At 47.3% G+C, this 17888-nt stretch overlaps 1 protein-coding gene across 2 annotated transcripts in view; it reads left to right on the forward strand.

Annotated features, from left to right (window-relative positions):
• Nucleotides 1–17888, forward strand: part of DUSP14 (dual specificity phosphatase 14) — an 86801-nt gene that overhangs the window by 6590 nt on the left and 62323 nt on the right. Inside the window, exon 2 of one of the 2 annotated variants that reach the window (XM_054008200.1) lies at nucleotides 13437–15577. The exons of the other annotated variant lie outside the window; for it this stretch is intronic. Coding sequence (XP_053864175.1) covers nucleotides 13555–14151 — 597 coding nt within the window. The 5' untranslated portion in view covers nucleotides 13437–13554 and the 3' untranslated portion in view covers nucleotides 14152–15577. Of the gene's footprint in view, nucleotides 1–13436; nucleotides 15578–17888 lie in introns of those variants that run through there. 2 annotated transcript variants of the gene reach the window in all.

Below are 17888 nucleotides of genomic sequence, written 5' to 3' on the forward strand. Positions count from 1 at the left end.
GGTTTAGATTCTGGAGTCCCCTGATACAGCCACCAGGGCTAAGTATTGACTCGCTAGGTCACTGCAAGCTGGCCCAATCCAAGCCTGACATTCTCTCACATGACGTGGCAGTGGTGTGTCACTTTACAGGAGGAGGCTGGGCCTGAAGCCAGAAGTTCATAAATACCAATTCTGCTTCAAACCTTTATGTTCAAATAAAAATCCATTGGCTTCTTGCCTTGGGAGGCTCCCGCCCAGAGCCAAGTGGCTGCGGCACTCAGAAGTTTGTAAATATCAGCACATGCTGTGTTACCACCCCCTCCTACTCCCCAGCCTAAATCCCTTCCCAGCCTCTGCAGCTCCCGCATGGGGAGACGGTGTCAGCACCTGGCAGGATCCAGCTATCAAGTGGGAAAAAAGCAGCCCTGACAGTTCCTATTCCTCAAAGCGGAGGGGAGGGATGCGATGTCGCATGCAGGGAACACAATGTACCGGTGGGGAGAGCTCAGTTTAGCTCAGGGGGAAGATACTACTGCAACCACTGAGGGATATTTCCAAAGAAGCACACGCGCAGAACGCTTTGGGTCATAGGAGAAAACGTCATCTGCCAAAAATCCCAATCCCAAATCCCCGAACCACACCCCTCCACTGAAATCCCTCCCCCAAACTCCTCTCGCTTGTGCCACCCAGGGTTGCTCAATGAGAAAGCGAAAAGCCAGCACCGTGTGCATGTGCCTGCACAGGGTAACCGCAGGATCTTATCGCACCTCTTGCCTTGCCGCCTGCCCCACTTTCTCGTTGCTTGTTGGGGCCTGTCTAACTCTAGACTGCAAGCTCCTCGGACCGGTTCTGCAGAGTGCCTGGCACTGAAAAAGAGCAGGGACAACCGGGGACTCAGCCCTGGCTCGGCCACACTTTATATTAAAGGGGCATCAAGACTAGGAAACTTGCCCTTGGGTCTGATGAAGTGGGCATTCACCCACGAAAAATCATGCTCCAATACTTCTGTTAGTCTTAAAGGTGCCACAGGACCCTCTGTTGCTTTCTACAGATTCAGACTAACACGGCTACCCCTCTGGTACAAGGCTAGGAAACTCACCCAATTACTAGATATTTCAACAGCGAGTGAATCCAATAGCTAGAGTTAAAAATAATAATAATATATGGTGATATACCTATCTCATAGAGCTGGAAGGGACCCTGAAAGATCATCAAGTCCAGCCCCCTGCCTTCACTAGCAGGACCAAGTACTGATTTTTTGCCCCAGATCCCTAAATGGCCCTCTCAAGGATTGAACTGACAACCTTGGGTTTAGCAGGCCAATGCTCAAACCACTGAGCTATCCCTCCCCCAACTACTTAATAAATTGCTTATAGCCATCTATAATATATACCGTGGATGGCCTTTAATCACATCCAACAGGCTTGTATCATGTTTTTCCCATCGATTAATCCGCCATTAACCCTTATAAGCCATCTAGAAATGTACCCTGAATAGAAAGCATGACCCATTGCTCTTTAGAGCAACAGCACAAGGCAAGAAGTGAGACTCTAGCCCTAGTCTTCACGAGGATTTCCCACGCTAGCACTAAGCCGCGCTTGTGTGAGCCAGAAGCAGGAGTGTTCACTCCCCATGCCATCTACCCCTGCCCTGCAGCTGCGCTGGCGACTGGGGAGCGTAGTCAGGGCGTAGCTATACCCTCGCTAGGTGGCTGCACTTCTCATTTGGACACAGTCACAAGGCAGCAGGTCTCACACCTTACACTGCACCCGAGATGTGCATGCAAATGTCCTGGTATGACACAGCGCTGCGTGTGCTTAATGCTTCTGTGCGCCTTTCTAAGTTACAGCTCCCTGTGGTTACCTTGATCTATGTAAATCAGGGTTGGCCTCCTAATTAAGCACCTGGACCTACAGGAATCCAATTATGTAACTCCCCCCTGAAGGTTTTGCTATCACTTTCAAGATGTTTCACAGAGCCAGTTATAAGCTACCAAGAGCCTAGTTTAAAAGGGCAGGTCTGCTCTTCCAAATGACTCTTTAGGAAGTGGCACCCTCCTAGCGGAGAGACCTGCTCCCTGTGTGCTTTTTTACTTCCATTAACCCTGCAAAGCCAATTCAGCTATGAGACAAAGAGCTGGAGTCTACTTCTTTCTTACGTGCCATTCACAGACTTGTTTACTACGCTCCAATCAGTTATGCCTGTGCAAACCGAACAAAGGCAATGGAGAGCATATTTTGATGGCAGCCAGGTTACATTGGTGTCACTGAGGGTGCACAGGTCACTGCTGTCCTGCAGAACATTCATTGCGAGTGACAATGCATGAGAAGGAAAGAACCCAGCTTGACTCTCAGATCTCTGGCTGAATTTGTTGGGTGGGAGGGTGAGGAATTCTTTATAGTTGCGGACTGAGCAGATCTGATATGAATTCACTGAGAGATGATAAATGTGGAACTTCAGGAGGCCATGTTCACACAGTCTCGGTTTCCAGAGTAGAGTCATGCTGTAAACTCAACCCTAAAACCTTGGGGAACTGCTAGCCTGTTTTACTTGTACTGGGGTATGCAGTGGTGCTTACAAGCCCCCATCACGGACCGAGCCCCCACTGTGTTAGGCACTGTACAAAGACGGAACAAAAAAGATGGTTCCTGCCTCCAAAAGCTTAGAGTTTCTGAGTTAATGGATGATTTTCAGGAATGAAAACCAGTTGGCCCCATTCTGCACTGACTTATCCTCCAGGTTACCCAATTCACTTCTACTCAGCAAGTCAGCACAGAATTTGGTTCAAGGCTTGCACCATAGACCTCTGAGCATTCATTTAGACAGAGACACAACCAAGGCATTCTCCATCTTTTTTAAAATGATTTCACTTTTACCACCTGGTTTCCATTAACTCTCTTTCTTGACTGACTTGCTTTTCTCCCATCACAAGGTTGTACGGATAGGTTCTGAATCAGCTATAACCCTTGTGGGAAGAGTTGAGGTATCATCACTGACAGCTCAATGAACACATCAACTTTTACCCAAAGGCAGCAAAAGCAAAAGCCAGCGTAGGACGTTGGATGCATTTAGAAAGGAACAGGGGACTAAGCCATGAATACTGAAATGGCGTAATTGTGAGAATCCACAGCATAGCCACACCTCACACTCCACACCCCAATTTCACTCACTTATTGTTTGTCACTTTGTCATCCCGTGTCCCACCCCCCATCAATCCATTGCTTACACACAGGATGGTGGGATATGGTGGGCCAAGCCATTATGGGTTTCATGGATCAAGAAAATGTTACGAAGCCACTGCTGGGGCAGACGCTTCTGCCCAAGTATGTGACTGTCGGTGGGATACTCCCGCCACCCTCACATTCCTGCTACTCTGATATAGGGCGAGCAGCCTGCCCTCCTAGAACTTTAAAATTACATCTTTGCAAACAGTGAGGGGAAAGGAAGAGAGAGGCCCAGCTGTGCGCGTGAATCTGACCATGCTCCCGTGGGCATAGAAGAACCTGCCACTGACTTCATTCAAGCAGAAGGTTTTCGAGGCAGGCTGTCCACTGACACACATTTTAAACACCACTATCCAAGAAAAGCAGCAATTTTTGCTGCTTAGCCTGGCTCAGAAGAGCCCCGAGCAGACTAGCTCACTCCGTGCCTACAATATTGACTCTCCTCTTTACCACAGTATGAATGCCCATTTGTCATGTTTAAAATGAATAATTTAATCTCTCTTGGGAGAAGGGGAAGATCCGGCTTAAATAGTGACATTTCACACATCCGGGCCACTAACCTGATTAAAACTCCAGATAGTGCTTCAGGAAAGGACCAGGGACATAGTTTCCTTTCTCTCAGGGAAAGCTCGATCCTCTAGATTTAGTTATTTCCCCAAATGGAACCACAAGGGGCTTATTGCAAGTAACTCAGGGTCTGAGACACGCTTTAGACTTATTTAATAAACACCTCACTTTCCTGTGCCTCTTTTCATCCATAGATCTCAAAGCATTTTACAAAGGAGGTCAGTATTGTTCTCTCCATTTCACAGACACAGAAACTGAGTCACAGAGAAGAAAGTGACTTGCCCACGGTCACCCAGCAGGCCAGTGGCAGAGCCAGGAACAGAACCCAGCTCTTCTGAGTCCTAGTCCAATACTCTATTCATGATTTTTAAGCCAAACTATGCTGTTCTTAATTTGCCTTTTGAGCCTTTAGGGAGCGCGCCGGTCACGTTTTCAAGCATTTTTCTGCACCCTAGACGTAGAAACTTCCTAGTTGTAAAAACAAAAGCAGAGCTCCTCATGCAATCACAGGATTTCAGGAAACGGAGCCATCAGACAGACGCCTCAGATGTCACACGACTTGCAATAAAAGAGCTGGCAACAGAGAGTCAATTTCCAGAGGTCGGCACCCAACATGCATATAGCTTGTAGGAAAATCTGACCACTTATTTTGGTGCCTAAATGCAAACTGATTTCTTTCAAAGCTCTGGCCCAGAGGGTGAGCTCTTGGACCCTGCTGAAAAATTCCAGCTTCAGCGTTTGGTGGGTGCGTACACACAAATCCCCAGGCATATCAACGGAAAGCTTTGATTTAGGTCCCTCGTGTCAGCCTGGAGAAGCTTAGAGGCACTAGAATTTGCACACATTTCCCTGACTGACCGTCTCACCCCAAATCCACAGGGATTGCCAACAGTCTCTGTGCGTTAAGCAAACGGTGCCAGAGCAGCAACCCTGGGGAGATTGAGAGCCACCATCTAACCACAGAACTGGCAGTAATGCAAAGCATCCTTCATGCTGTTTTCTTAGCGTATCTCGACCCTGATTCAGAGAGTCCTCTGCCTGTCCGCTCAGGCGCGCACTGCTCCTTCAAGACTCTCCCCCCATAGGAAACCACATACCTGTTAGCTGGTACATAAAATGCACGGCCAGCTGCGCCTGGTGTCCATGTTTGGCTGAGTACCTCAGAGGCTGTTGTCCATGTTGGCAGGAGGCAGACTGGCTGTGAAGCCCTTATGATGGGGGAAGTAGCACAGAGGTGAACTCTCCTCTGGGAGCTGAGGATCTGCCAGACTTTCTGCAGAAATCCACACCACAGGGCAGGGCTGAGGGGACCCAATCACCTGAGAGGGACCTGGAGCCTTTGAATATGGGACCTTCTCACAACACAGCATCAGCCGGGCTCCTCCCTACAGCCCCTTAAACACATGTGGAAGTGCAAGAATCCACCAATTGCTGCTGGAGGGGAGGAGCTTGCTTCTGTTCCCTCCCGCCCCCCCCATTTCATAAGGGCCAAAGCAGCACACCCACCCCGTACAGCCCACTGATATGGTGGCCAACAGCCTTTCCTCAGGTGGTTCCCACCAAACACACATGGGGAGTGTTCACTTCAGGGGTGAGCGCTGGGCTGGCCAAGACTTGATAAGAGCCCAGAGCAGAGGTCTCCAAACTCTGGGGCGCCCTCCCCTACGAGGGTGTGGAGGAAGGTTCAGGGTTGTGTGTGGCAAGGCCTAGGCCAGACCAGGGGGGCAAGGCGGGAGCGCCACCCAGGCCTGCTCCACCCCCAGCCATGGCCCCCAGCTCCTGGCCATGACTCCACTCTTGGCCCCAGCCTCGGCCCCCAGCTGTGGCTCCGCTACCGGCCCCAGTCCCTCCACCAGCCTCAGCTCCCGGCCGCGGTTCTCTTCCCAGCCCCACCCCTACCCCCAACTGCAGTCCCAGCCCCCTTACCCCTGTCCACGCCCCGCTCCCAGCTCTGGCTCCCAGGGTGGGCATGACCGTGAAAAGTTGGGGGACCACTGGCCTAGAGGCTCCCTGTGGATTAGTGGTTCTGTGCTGTTGTGGCACAAACTGCCAATAAGAACGCAAATCAGGGCCCACTGCCAGATGGAAAACTGTCCACTAATTAGCACGAGGCCATCAAACAGCCATCAGCTGGCACAGCTGCCTAGCCACTACTGGGCTGGACAGACCAGCTCTGGCTCAGTGGCTGAGAAGAGAAGGTTTCCACCTACTGCCCTGCACCGTCACCCCTTTCCTCCCCAGTGCTATTCACTTTTCTAGAACACAGAAACCCCTCCTCTTTTTGAAACTGAATGGGGTAGTTTGCTTGAAAAACAACCCTCAAAATAATATTTCTGTGCAACTGGCCCATGGCCCGTATGCCTTTATTAACGCTGTCTCAGAACCACCCCGGGGTAGGTTTGAAAAGACAGACAGCTTCACCGAATGCAATGGTGCATCGGCCCATACATAGCATTCATTCAGAGGAGGCTCCCAGCTCCTGCAGTGCAATGACACCTTAGTAGCCAACCAGGTGGAAGACACGTGGGCCTCGGTGGATGGATTCTGCTGTCAGAATTCAAAATAAAGTGGGGGGTTTGGGCCAGTGATTAGCGATCCGATATGCACGCCGGGGAACATCTCTCTCCTGGACTCTTCCTGTGGTTAGGAACAACGTCAGCACTGCTCGCTCTTACGGGAGGGAGCCAACGAGGGCCGATACTCTAGTGACCGTGGAAAGTACATGGTTATGACTGGGTGGGATTTTCATGGGTTCATTGATTTTTAGGCCAAAAGGGACCATCATGATTATCAAGTCTGACTTCCTGCATAAAGTGAATGAGATTTAGGCACATAGGCCCAGGTACTCTCAAGATATTTCAAATCTTAATTTGCATTGATTTCAGCGGGAGTTAGGAGTCTAAATATATTTATGGACTTGGGTCTTAACTCCTTTAGGAGCCTTCATTGGGGATTTTTAAGAGCCGGTTGAACAAACACCTGTCAGGAACGGTCTACATCACACATAGTCCTGCCTTGAGTGCAGGGGACTGGACTAGATGACCTCTCGAGGTCCCTTCCAGTTCTAGGATTCTATGAAAATCCCACATTATATAACCAAGCAAGGACAAGCAAAACAAAGAGGAGGAATGAGACATGGAAGGCGATTTTCACTCCCCAGCCTACTTTCCCTAGCAGAAGCGTTTCAGGCACTTGAGAGAAGAACAGGGTGATTCAGGATGTGTGAAGGGGCAAAGCGAACTGCTCCACTTCCTGGGGTGAGAGCTCATAATAGGGTCTGTGCTGCCCAGTCCAAAGAACAGCGTTTAGTGTCCCTGTGCGAACAGCTGAACTCCTGTCTGAGGTGATGAGCAGGCCTGCGCTGGACATGGCCTGCGCTGGACATGGCCTGCGCTGGACACGCTCTGAAGACGCCCCTGCACCAATGCCATGGCCCTTTGCTAAAAGAGGGACTGGGGCATAATTACCTGCCCCCAGCCAGCACATTACAGTTACACCATCAAACAAACTCTTATTGGGGGAGTCCAGGAAACAGGTCCTTAGCGCTCAGAAGTTGCAAATTAACCCTTTCATGATAGGGGCTGTAGATCAAAATAGGGTCCCTGGGCCAGTGCTCACTGATTAACGGCAGGTGTGACATTTCCCCCCCCCACTACTTTGCTATGGCTGCCAGGCTGTGCAGGGGCCTTCTGCTGCTTTGGGGAGCCGGGCAGTGCTCACTACCACTCCCAGGGAACTGCGTTCACGACCATACGATCCGAGGAAGCGGCCTGTAACTGACGGCACTAGATATGCTAGCACATTACGGTGGACGCTGTCCAGGTTCCTTAGTCTAGGGGCTGTTCTGTTAAATTTACTGCGGCGAATAGCTACCGCGATGGAGATAAACAGACCTTTATTGTCTATTGATTTTATCCTCTCATTTTTCCAAGCAGCGTAGTGTCCTGGGTATTCCATGGGCAGAACCACCATCAGTTTTGTGAATGTCAAATAGCCCCACATGACAATAACGAATGTGTATCTGGTGAGGCATATGAGCAACATCACACATTAACCAGCAGCAAAAAATCCCCGCAAACGACTGACTGGAATTTTACACGGGCTGGGAAAGGCCATCTAAGGCTAGATGCTACAGGAAACCCGCTGCACTGAACACGCAGGCAGCTTCATGCAACACAAGCTGGTGTGTGGTTGACGAAGCAGGACTAGCTTGCTGAGTGTAAAAGTACTAATAATTCGGTGTCTGCAGAAAGTGGCTTCCTGAAAAGCAGCAGGCACTAGGGCACGGGGCTTAAGCGCTTTGGATCTCTCATGGGAGCGGCCTGAGACTGGCACGTTGCGCTGTCTGGTTGGTCGATCCGCTGGCTCTGGCCAATGAAGTGTTGTTTATGGCGAGAGCTGTGCCGCGGGGATGGCTCTGGAGGCTGGCAAGGGGATTTGGGCGCATTCAGCAAGGAGTAGCGCAACAGGATGCTCCCATGGGGGCAGCAGGGATCAAACCCAGGACCTCTGGATCTGAAAGCATGAGCCTCCACTCACTGAAGTCCACAACGACTGGACAGACAAACTTCTAGCTGATTCAGCCACTACAATGAGAGAGAGGCACCCTGAGCAAGCACAGGTTACGCAAGGTTGCGTGTTCCAGTCCAGCCCAGGTCACTGGGGACAGAGTTGTTAATAGGTGGGGGCCCATATGACACAAGGTGGTGGTCACGCTCCTGTTCCCACTAGACAGATGGCTCCATCGGCAAAGCCAGTCTCTGCCCAGAGCTTAAGGACTGAAAGGGCCTTGGAGTCTGACCTCCCCTCTCACTGGGAGGAGGGATCACTCCAGGTCATGGCTGGGGCTCCTTGGCAAAATGTGGATGTTGCCCCTAAATATGTGCACAAATCATCATGATTCAAAGGGGCTGAGTGGCAGGGTAAGGAGCTTAAAAAATGCCAATGCCAGTTGTGCTAGTCAGGTAAGTGTATTCTGCTGTAATTAGCCACACGCTGTAACGGCCTCACTCCTGCCTCTGGAAAGAGCTGATGGGTCCAGCTTCATAGTTAAGCCTGACAAGCCCTCGCCCCTCCTTGACGCCACTGTTTTTTGGAACAGAAGATCTGCTCTCTACTAACCGTATTATCTGTTGTCACCTTCACTGCTGGAAGGAACCCCTTTGCCAAACTGACCCCTCGCCAGCTGCTTGTTCTAGGCTCGGAGCGGAAGCTTGTGGCAGTCCGCACTGGATTATGGCTGCACGGTCTCTCAGCAGAGCCCACGTTTTGTAACCCAGCTGAAAACAATTGGGTGACTGCTGGAGCAGGTGCCTGCCATCACTTTGAATCTCAGCAGCATTTGCATGTTGCCACCACTGGCAGTCAAAGATAAAGGCCATCCAAAGGGGCGTTTGCTGAGTTTTACACATCCTTCCGCAAAGGAGATGTGCACTGGTTGTAAACAATCCTATTCTCCTGCCTCCAGCTAGCTTGTCTCAGTTGCTAAGCCACAGTCAGCCAACATCCAGCATGCTCCGTGCCTCTGAGTAGCAGCAAAGGTGCATTAAGGTACTCTTCGGCAGTGTTTCGCAAGGGATGCCTTTTCTAACGTAACACAGCCATCGTCACTGGGCTGTAAGCTAGTGTCATGGACAGCAGGGGTAGAACTCTGATCCTCCTGTCCCCAAAAGACAGGAGCCTCTTAGTCTAAAGGAGAACCCCAGTTAGCAGTAGAAAGTGTATGAAACGCAGTTGAGCTGTTCTGAATTCTGTCCAATAGAGGGCAATGATATACTTGCCCCTTTGCCAGTTTCACTCCACTATTTAGAGGCAGGATACACATCAGGTATCCTTTGGGATCTTTGACTGCCTGCATCAGGCGGGTGTAGTTATTTATATAGCACTGTGGATGTACATGGCTTTTTCTGAGCAAAGAAGAGACGCACTTACAGCCTTTATTATGCCTGTTTGCACTGGCTACCTGCCTTCTAAGCAGAAATCCCAGCAGCTCAGATCAGCCCTCCCTACTGTGCCTTTTAAAACTGGATCGCTGCTACAGGGGCTATCGTTCACCATTGAGTTTGCCTGCCCATTACACTTGATTGGACACCTGACACCAGCCTACCATGTTTTATTTCTCTCTCGAGATGGCTCCGAAGACCAAATCAGCTTTTCCTTTGCCCTCTGCTGTTCACCCGAGCTCCTTCCCAGTTCAAGCGCAGAATGCCGCTTGTGGGTAGCTAAAAATCCATGTAAGGAAAAAAATTCCTTTCCCGCCTACCCTCCGAGTAACCCTTCCCCGTGTAAGGCTAGAGCAATGCACAGTGCATCCGCCATAACCACCTCAAGCCACTTGCTCTTGGCACCCGTTAGAACGTGCTAGATCTTCGCTAGCTAAATGAAAAATAGACAAAAAAGGTGGCAGGGAGCGAAAACCAAAGGTGTGCAAGACTCAAGGCTTTTTCAAAGGAGGCCGTTACTCACTCTTTACCTTGGAGTTCATCCACACCGTAGCAGCATTTTCAAGAGGACAGCTGTGTGTTGGTTTTTACGTTCATCAAGTATTCTTTCATGGAGCTACATTATTTTTAGATTAGTCTATGTGAAAAGGGAGCTATTCAATTCAGATGACTTCATTATCATCTGACAACAAAACTAAGGCATTCGTGTCAAATTCCTGTAGCCAGCTGAGAAAAGCTGAGCACTGAATTTGGCCTTGAGTCAACTGACTACAGCACTTTTATTCTCTGGCATTGAAACTCATTCAAATGCTTCTCTGTCACCAAACAGAGTCATGAAGTGATCATTTCCTCTTGCTGTAACCCTACCATAGAAAAAAATGATACATGACACTTTAAAAAACCTACAAGGGAAAAAGGTTGGTCTGGAGCTTAAAGCACTAGATTGGGATTCCGGAGATCTGGGTTCTATTTTCAGCTCCATCTACTAGAATTCGCTGTGTGACGTACAGCATGGAACAGTGAGACAGTTGTTTAAAGTGAGTCTCCGTTGCGCTGCTTCTATGATGTATCCCTTGGCCTATACAGTGTTGCCAATGCTCATGATATTTGATGGGTTTCTTAAAGCCTTCGTTCCTGGATTCATGTCATTAGGCGAGAATCTCAGCTTTCCCTTAATAACTATTTAAAAAAAAGCAAGTTTTTAGCCTTCAGAAATGCAGAGAAAAGGCTGAAAATATGATCCAGATGCACCCGAAAGGCTCAAAACCCAGAAAACCAAGTGAACCCAGCATTTATTCTGATCATCTGGGGGGCCTGACTCATGATTTCGAATACTTTGGGCTGGCAGTCCAGCGTTTATTTAGGATGTAAGCTCTTCTGAGGCGGAGCAATCTATTATCCTATGTACATTCAACACCTACCCTAATAGCAATTCCTTGTTCTTCTCCCAGTTCAGGTTTCGATTCACTATACCAACAGCAGCAGTGGTCGCAGTGCCTTAGCTGTGCCCCCAAAGGGAGAATTCCACAAAAGGAAAGGTTTCCCCTGAATGGAAGGGCCCAAGACCCTTCTTTTTCCATTCTTTATAATGTAGAGTCTGATGGGGATAATGCAGCGATTTTATTTCTTTGAGAAAGCTAGCTGACATGCATGCTATTGCTGGATGGACACAGCAGAAATGGCCAGACAGTTATGTAACATGTCATGGCCGCATACATAAACACCGCATCCAGAGCATTCGAACTCCAAACCATCAGCACCAAAACCTCAAGTCCTTACTGCTTGGAATAATGTAGTTAGCTGGGTGTTCGTAGCAAGCTTTATCCTAACAGGAACAAGCCCCTAGACAGAGACAGTAGCACACATTAAATCAGCGTATTACAGATACATGCCAAAGAGCATACTGACACTGTGTCACTAGGTTATTGATAGGGCCCTACCAAATTCACAGCTATGAAAAACGTGTCACGGACCAAGAAATCTGGTCTCCCCCCCCCATGAAATCTGTCTTTTGTGTGCTTTTACCCTATAATGTACTGATTCCACAGGGGAGACCAGCATTTTGCAAATTGGGGGTCTTGACCCAAAAGGGAGTTTCGGGGGCGGGGAAGGACAACAGCCACCGCTCTCTGGCCACCCAGCTCTGAAGGCAGTGCCCCGCCAGCAGTAGCACAGAAGTAAGGGTGGTGCCACCCTTATTTCTGCATTGCTGCCTTCAGAGCTGGGTGGCCGGAGAGTGGCGGCTGCTGACCGAGGGCCCAGCTCTGCTGGCAGCAGAACAAAAGTGAGGGTGGCAGTACCATACTGCGCCATCCTTACTTCTGTGCTGCTGCTGAAGGCCACCCTGCCTTCAGAGCTGGGCTCCCGGCCTGCAGCCGCCACTCTCCAGCTGCCCAGCTCTAAAGGCAGCATCACCTCCAACAGCAGTGCAGAAGTAAGGGTAGCGGTATCGCACCCCCCCCCCCTTCGCCACCCCAAAACTCCTTTTTGGGTCAGGCCCCCTACAATTACAACACTGAAATTTCAGATTTAAATCGCTGAAATCATGAAATTTACAATTTTTAAAATCCTAGGACCCTGAAATTGATCAAAATGGACCATAAATTTGGTAGGGCCCTAGTTATTGATGATCTAATTTATCTGCAGTACAGTGTTGAACCCGAAATGTTATAGCAAGCTTGTCTCTTTGATTCATAGATTTTAAGGCCAAATGGGACCACTAGATCATCTAGTCTGACTTCCCGTATGTCTCAGGCCATTAAATTTCACCCAGTTACCCCTGTACTGAGCCCAATAACTTGGTTTGACTAAAGTATAATTTGTGTTTGGCTAAAGCAAATCAATTCTTTGGATGAGTAACTCCCAACATCAGGCTGACGAGAACAGCTGCTAATTTCACCTCCAGACTTAGACTGTTGGAAGATGACCTGCAAATTATTAAAATAAACTAGGAATGTGCCTTTCTTTGCTTCTCTAAGGTCTATTGAGAAGGGCTAACAGGGTGGTGAGGAGGAGGGGAGGGAAAGGGTGTTGGAAAGGTTTTTTCATGGTTCTGCCTGGTGGGTTTATTGGTTTTTAATCTCTGAACTAGCAGGAATGCCCAGCTCTGGTCTTTGCTGGAGGAAATGCTGGCAGTCCCAGAGGCTGTGCACTGCTAGCTCAAAGCTTAAGTGAAGGGGGAGGGGTTCTCACGCCTTAACAAAAGCTTCCTTTCTCTGGTATATTAGTCATTGACATTAAAGAGGCATTAAAAAAGAATCCTAAAAGAATCAGTCTAAAAAATCCCTTCCCCTTGTACTCATTCAGCTTTCAGTCTCTTGGCTCCGGTAATGGCACCATTTTATTCGTTCTCCAGACAGTCTTCCAACCTGGACAGGACCTGACTTTCTACCATATGTGTGGGGACAATACACTTTCGGTCCTCTTTAACTAGGATAAAGGGAACAGAAGGGGAATCCCCAAATGTTTATTTTCTTTGTAGGTGACCTATTTTAGATGGCTAAAAAGGGAGGGTGCATTTAAGAGGAAGGAGGTGCAAACCGTGTGTTTTTCACTATTATTTGTCACGGGGCCCAACTGTGCGCACAAGACAGAAAGGCAGTCCCTGCCCTGGAGAGCTTACACCACCAGGGGGCACTCCAAGGCACAGATAGGATTCTGCCTTTCTACATTGGAGGGCTGCTGTTATATCTGTCCCACTTACAGTGTTGCTTGTATTTTACAGGGTTAGTGACCAAGCAGAGAAAAGTTCTTCCTTATTAAAGCCTCCAGGCAAGACCATTTCCTTAGTAGATCACATCGGATCCCTTCCCATAATGGAAGCCTGAGAGCCAGGAAGCTCCATGACCTCCAGAAACCACCACACCTTACCACGAGTTCTGATGGCACCTCGAATGTTTACTGAAGGAGAACTTGGGGGCATTGCCCAAATCACCCCCTCTCTGTACCTGAGCAGGGGCAGCGTAGCCTCGAACCGACAACTGCTTCTGGCCCGGGGCATCACCTGCATAATCAATGCCACCATTGAGATCCCCAACTTTAATTGGCCCCAATTTGAATATGTCAAAGTACCTCTGGCTGATGTGCCCAACGCCCCCATCTCCCTATACTTTGACAGCGTGGCTGATAAGATACAAAGCGTCACGCGAAAGCACGGGGCCACCTTAGTCCATTGTGCAGCTGGTGTGAGCAGATCGGCCACCCTGTGCATCGCTTATCTGATGAAGTACCACAAAGTGTCTCTGTTTGAGGCTTACAACTGGGTCAAGTCAAGACGCCCCGTCATCCGCCCCAATGTGGGTTTCTGGAGGCAGCTGATAGACTACGAGCGGAAGCTGTTTGGGAAGACGACGGTTAAAATGGTACAGACACCGTATGGTGTACTCCCAGACGTTTATGAGAGAGAGGGGAGACACCTCATGCCTTACTGGGGGATTTAATGCAACTGCATCAACAGGAAGAATAAGAGCACAAGAGACTTGCTGTTCTGCATCTACCAGACTGGAGACATTCCCTTCTCTTTTGATGACCAACTTTTAGTTCTTTACCATACAGCAGAACCTTGCTAATTGTCACGTCCCTAACCAGCAAGGCCAGCAATTCCCAAAAAACATATCTATACACACACACACACACACACGGAATCCTTGCCCTATCTTCCCTTGATTGAACATTACAGTGAGCTCTCTTTACTAAATTTAATTCTTCCACAAAACATCCCCTGCAGTCAGTTTACTAGTATACTACAAGTGAAGAACTAAAAGGCACTTGGCAGAATTAATGAACAAAGTACGCTTTGTGATGAGGTAGCCTGGATATTTCTTTACTAGCTTATTTTCTTCCGTGCAAAACCCCGTAGCCGATGAGCGGCACTAGCACAAAATGAACGAGCTCCACCTCTAAACTCCAACTCAATGTGTGTGTTTTATTAAGAGACAGGGAGGGAGGAGCGTGGAAAAGTGTTGCTAATGCTGTCATTTTCTTTCAATACCATAGTGGCTCTTAGTATATAGTGTTAGAGATCGTTAGCCAGCTTTTTAAATCTTTATAAATAGTTAAGCCAGTCAAAGACTGTCATAAATACAATAATTTAAGCAATTAAGACAAATGAATGCTGCCACATCTCTTCCCCCCCCCCCCCCATTCCACACCAGGGTAGCAGCTCCTGCAAGCATTTATACACCTGAATAATTTTATGTACATGAGTGTTTGCATGATTGGGGAGCAAACAACAGAGCTCATTTCAAAGTGAAGACCAGTACAGAAGTGATAGGTTAACCTTTCCCACACTGGCCAGCCAAATTAAGCTTTGACTACACGGCTACCCTCCCAAAGGGGTTGAGCTGTATTTTTTAGTATTCAGTCAACCAGTAAATAGAAAGTAGGTAAATCTGCTTGATGACTTAGCTGTAAGTATAGTCATGATCTGCCTCAGATCTTTTCCGATTCACAGTGTTATGGCCTCCAGGATTATGTTGCATTCCTGAATTTTTCTAAGCAAAATATGTTAATCGGTTAAACCTCCAGTACAAAGGTGTCTTTATTGAGAAGTCTTTGCTTTGTTTTGGTTCTGATGAGAGAAAAAAAAAAAAAAAGATTCTAACCTGAAAAGTGGTAGAAGATACTAGATGATATGGACCGTTGAGTCGTGAGTATTATCCACATCCTTGCACATCACTATTTAACAAACATAGCTGGAACATCGAAAGAACAAAGCAAGTAACTTACTCAACAAGACTGTTTGAGTCCTTCCTTGTATCTCTAAAAGAGGAAGATGCAGATTTCTGGATACATAGAGATAGATAACTTATTTAAATGAGAGACTATACTTGTAAAAAATAATCTTAATAAAGATTAAAACTAGAACCCAGGAGTTCCTGTTCATAATCGGGCTCTTACCATCTCTGAAATTCCAGCAACAACACTGGTTAAGCTTCAATAGTAATGTTAATACAAATCACAAATACAAATGCATTTTGATTAAACGTTGTAATCAGTTACCAGTAACTTGAGTAAATTGTGTACACTAAATCTAGACCTTCAAGACACACTAACATAGACCTCTCACTACAGAAAAGCCAGGCACTGAATTTGGCTCATTACTGCATTTTTATCCTCTGGAGTTGTATTTGAATTTCTGAAATGCTGATATTCTGGTTTAAGAAAAGTATTGGAAGTGACTGATGTGTTTGTCATAATGGTTTGTTGCACCAGACAGTGTAGAGTCTACAACTTAGTGGACAGGATTCTGGTCTTCCAGGGTAAATCAGAACTACTGAAAATAATGAAGTTGTCCCTTGTGAAAAAACTGTTTAAATGGGATCAGAATCAAGTCTCTGTAAACTGAGCTGCGCATGCATCAGTGGGAAAACAAAACCTAAATGGATTCATGACAGAGGGTTGGCCTGAATCCAAGAGATACACTTTGATTAATTCAGTACTGGAAATAAGTTTTCAAATGAACTGTGAAGATCTGAATTTCACCACAGTGGGCAGGTACCACGTGCTGAAAATCATCTACTGGGAAAAGAAAATGCTACATTAGCTTCTAGGATCAGATTCAGTGTCCAATGAAGTCAATGGAATGACTCCCATGAAGTCAGCAGCCAATGAATTGGGCCCCAAGGCCTCTTACTGCGTTTGGTGGGATAATGGTGCAAAGAGATATAAAAAGGGAGAACTCTGCTTACCTTTCGAGGCATAGAAAGGAGAAGCATCCACGGAAACCACATCAGCTATAGGCTCAACACATATATGTACCCAAGGTTTCGGGCATAATGAGACCACTGTTAAAACGACGTGGTTATAAAATACCTTAACGCTCTCAAGAGCACAGATATTTAAAGTGTCCCAAATGGTTATTTTTTTCTTACATGTGTACACCCAATTCCACTGCAAACCCTTCTTTACATTTCTATTAACTGTGGTGGGTTTAGACAAAACTGCAAGTGAAAAAGGGTGTTAACAAAAATGGAACATTGCCTTACTACACACACATTTATGAAGCCTGGCATTTCGCTAGCCATCTATCAATACAAGTATCTCCAGGTGCTTCAAAAATGAACAAATTTAGGCTCAGTTCCTCAGTGTGGGAGGGAAATTTCTTTCCCCTTTTTAGAATCATAGAAATGGAGGGCTGGGAGGGACCACAAGACGTCATCTAGTTCACCCTCTGTGCTGAGGTAGGACAAAGTACACCTACACCATTCCTGTCTAACCTGTTCTTAAAAACCTCCAATGACAGGGATTCTGACAACATCCTTTGGAAGCCTATTGCAGAGTTTAAACACTCTTACAGTTAGAAAGTTTTTCCTAATGTCTAACCTAAATCCCCACTTGCTGCGGGTAAAGCCAATTTCTTCTTGTCCTACCTTCAGTGGACATGGAGAACAATTGATCACTATTCTCTTTAAAACAGCCCTTAACATATTTGACGACTCATCAGGTCTCCCCACCCCAAACTTTTCTTTTATCAAGACATAAAGACGCCCAGTTTTTTTTTTTTACCCTTTCCTGATAGGACAGGTTTGATCAACTTTTTACAATTTTTTGTTGCTCTCCTCTGGACTCACTCCAGTTTGTCCACATCTTTCTTAAATTGTGGCACCTTGCAGATGAGTTAACTAAAGCACAGGGCATGAAATCCTTGCCCCACTGAAGTCAGTGGGAGTTTTACTATTAACTTCAATGAAGTCAGGATTTCACCCAGAGAGATGCTAAGTGATTTGGCCAAGGACACACAAAATGTCTGTGGCAGATCGAGGACCAGAACCCAAATCCTCCAACTCCCTGTCCGGTGCTTCTACCAGAAGATTAACACAAAAACCCTTCGCAACACAAGAAAGTGGTAATTAGACCAGGGACCAAAATCCTCAGAACAGCCATCTATAAACTACAAGCACAGTTAAAGGCAGAGCTGTAGATTTATTAACTCCAGTATTGCCACCAGTTGATGAATCTGAAATATCTTGAAACATCTCTCTGGTGGATTTGTTGAAGAGCTAATTCTTCCAGACAGATAACTTTATTGGTAACAGGAAGTTCCCATCTCTATATATTTAAATAGCTCTCTACACCCACTGCAGCCCATTTTCAAGAGATCACACTTTCCAGGTTGCTAGGTGAGGCATCTCAAACATGTGTTAACCATGGAGTACAGTGTGCAAATACAGGACTG

The sequence above is a fragment of the Malaclemys terrapin genome, chromosome 18 (genome assembly GCF_027887155.1).
Source record: "Malaclemys terrapin pileata isolate rMalTer1 chromosome 18, rMalTer1.hap1, whole genome shotgun sequence".
Lineage (NCBI taxonomy): Eukaryota > Metazoa > Chordata > Testudines > Emydidae > Malaclemys > Malaclemys terrapin.